The 2889-nt window shown below is 43.4% G+C and overlaps 1 protein-coding gene across 1 annotated transcript; it reads right to left on the bottom strand.

Moving 5' to 3' along the window:
* Positions 1–1989: 1989 nt before the first annotated feature.
* Positions 1990–2884, bottom strand: LOC104957391 (tubulin alpha chain-like; the record flags this gene model as incomplete). The annotated part of the gene is made up of 1 exon (XM_010785019.1): positions 1990–2884. A coding segment is annotated over one exon (552 nt), but the record flags the coding sequence as incomplete, so codon positions are not given.
* Between the last annotated feature and the right edge of the window lie 5 nt (positions 2885–2889).

Genomic DNA, 2889 nt, shown 5'->3' with positions numbered 1-2889 from the left:
ATTTGACTCTAGTGTTTCGTCAACTTAATGTGTTGCTTAAAATAATACTTCTGCATACAGTATGTGACACTGTGAGTGTTGCATGGCCAGATACGGCTCAGCTGACTCAGATAAGGAAATATATGATACATTATGATGTGATATCATGTGATATGAATATAATGTGACGCATCGACGTCTGCACTCACAGTGCCGTGGACTGTACGTCATGTTACTTTGATCCGGTTACTTATGTTGTGGCAGATATTTAAGTAAGCTTTCTTAACGCTAATGTTATATATTAGTCAGATTGCTCTGGAGATGGGCGGTGACATTCTATTAATTTTCACGATCAGTCAGTTGATTTTTGCCGGCCGTCTTTCCTGCAACGGCAGTTTTTCTGTATTTCCTTTATCCTGTAATAGGACTTGATAGCTTTAAACCGCCGCACACTGAGCTCTGATTGGTCAGCAGGCAGTGCTTTCACTGAGTTGATCTCTTATCCTGGAACCTAACCTGCTCCGGACCAGGCTAGCCGTTCAGCATAAGTTACCATGGAGATCTAGCCCGTTAAGAAGAGAACCAGCGTCGTAGGACCGGAAACCCAGAGTTTACCCTGAAGTTAGCTCGCTAAGCAGAAATCCGGCTTCGTAATACAGGCCTCAGGTGCTGTGGACTCTCTCTGTTCATAAATCTACATTTTTTCATTGTAAAGTGAACCCTGAACTTACCTGTTTGTGTAAAAAGACATTACTTAAAAACAAACTGAAAACTATTCCAAGCACCACTAAACACTCCTGGTTTAATCCTGAGGTATTTATAATATGTAAGGCATTGCACCCACCTGTTTTGTGGAGGAATTAAAGCTTAAATGTTTAGTGCTTATCAAGGAGGTGCAGTTTGTTAACCAAGGGATGTGTTGTGTTACACACTGACTGTAGAGTACACCACTGGGAATATATTTCAGTTATGTTAACAAAAAGTAGTGCCCGTTGAGCGTACAGTAGAGGTCTTAATCTTTACATTTGAACAGGAGTATTTCTCCATAAAATCCTATGTTTTCAACTTTCTTGCCTCGGAGAACACGCCTGCGATCTTAGTTGTATGTGTGTTCGGAGAGGAAAAACATTACATGTTATTTGTTAGACGGTTTTATAAAGCGACTTACATACTCAATGCTGTGAGCAATCCCCACAGGAGCAATTTGGGGTGAAGTGTCTTGCCCAGGGACACAACGACATGCTGACTGCATTGGGGTTTGAACCTGTGACCCCCTGATCTGAACACCAACGCACTAGTCCACTGCGCCACACACCTCCCAAAAACACTGTTTGATTTGTCAATTTTCTCATCACTGGGTTTTATAGCTTATAAACAATCTCATGATCTCAGGAGATCATAATCACAAATGATAATACAATATGAGAGGTTAGGACACAAAGTCTTCTGTGCATCAATAAGTGACGGATCTGAGCTCAGTGGGTTCTGCGTTTAATTTATCATTTCAAAGCTGATCAAGGTAACACTGCAGTAAATAGGTCAGCATAAAGCCTGAAGGAGATACTGATCAAAGTAAGCAGATAAATAGCTCTTTTAGTTGAAAGATGTGCACTAAAAGCACAAGCCACAAACATTAAAGAGTATTTATCTCCGCTGTCTGTATTTTATTTATAGTCACATTATATTTAATCAAATTAATAATTGCAAAGCGAATAGCAAGTACATTTGCATTGGGTCATATAGGAACATTTAATTGTAGGCATGAGTATGCACTAACTTCCTTAAAGCAGATGTGTGTCCGTTTAGTTGAGGTTTAACTCAGTCATTTTAATTATTTTGACTCGGATCTCACACGCCAAAACATTTGAAAATTCGATTGAGTGGTCCTTTTTAAAAACATTTCTCATCATCATTGAAAAATATATTGAAATGATCATGTGTTATTTTCTGTACCAGATAGGGAAGTCACATTCACCTTGATATAAAGTAATTTAATGGAAGAGGCAGATGTCATGTCGGAACACAAGTGCACTTTATTGAAATGGTTTAGTCAGTGTACAGGTTGCCTCCCCCGGCCTAGCATCCCATCATCAATGCCTGTCAGAACAATGCAGTTAACCAACATTTGGAATGACTCAAAAGAAAATAGAAAGATTAACATTCTCTTTAAGTCACCAGATGCAACAGCTGAACCCTGGTTTTGTTTTTGTAAACCTAGTTAAACATTACGGTGTCCTTCATCGTTAAGAGTTTAAAATCTTGAGTCACGTGCCAAAATAACTGAAGCCAAGCTAAAGAGATGGTCGTCCAGGCTCTGGAGGGTCAGAGTCTTCACCACAGATGTTTCAGTGGCTTAGTACTCCTCCCCTTCTTCTCCTTCGTCCCCCACGCTGTCGGTGCCCACCTCCTCATAATCCTTCTCCAGGGCGGCCATATCCTCTCTGGCCTCAGAGAACTCTCCCTCCTCCATCCCCTCTCCAACGTACCAGTGGACGAAGGCCCTCTTGGCGTACATCAGGTCGAACTTGTGGTCCAGACGAGCCCAGGCCTCTGCGATGGCGGTGGTGTTGCTCAGCATGCACACGGCCCTCTGCACCTTGGCCAGGTCTCCTCCAGGAACCACGGTGGGTGGCTGGTAGTTGATGCCCACCTTGAAGCCAGTGGGACACCAGTCCACAAACTGGATGGTGCGCTTGGTTTTGATGGTGGCGATGGCAGAGTTGACATCTTTAGGCACCACATCACCACGGTACAGGAGGCAGCAGGCCATGTACTTGCCGTGGCGGGGGTCGCATTTCACCATCTGGTTGGCCGGCTCGAAACAGGCGTTGGTAATGTCAGCCACAGACAGCTGCTCGTGGTAGGCCTTCTCTGCGGAGATAACTGGGGCGTAGGTGGCCAGAGGGAAGT

This window comes from Notothenia coriiceps, unplaced genomic scaffold (genome assembly GCF_000735185.1).
Source record: "Notothenia coriiceps isolate Sejong01 unplaced genomic scaffold, NC01 NC01_scaffold00026896, whole genome shotgun sequence".
Classification (NCBI taxonomy): Eukaryota; Metazoa; Chordata; class Actinopteri; order Perciformes; family Nototheniidae; genus Notothenia; species Notothenia coriiceps.
This window is presented reverse-complemented; position numbering and strand designations above follow the sequence as displayed.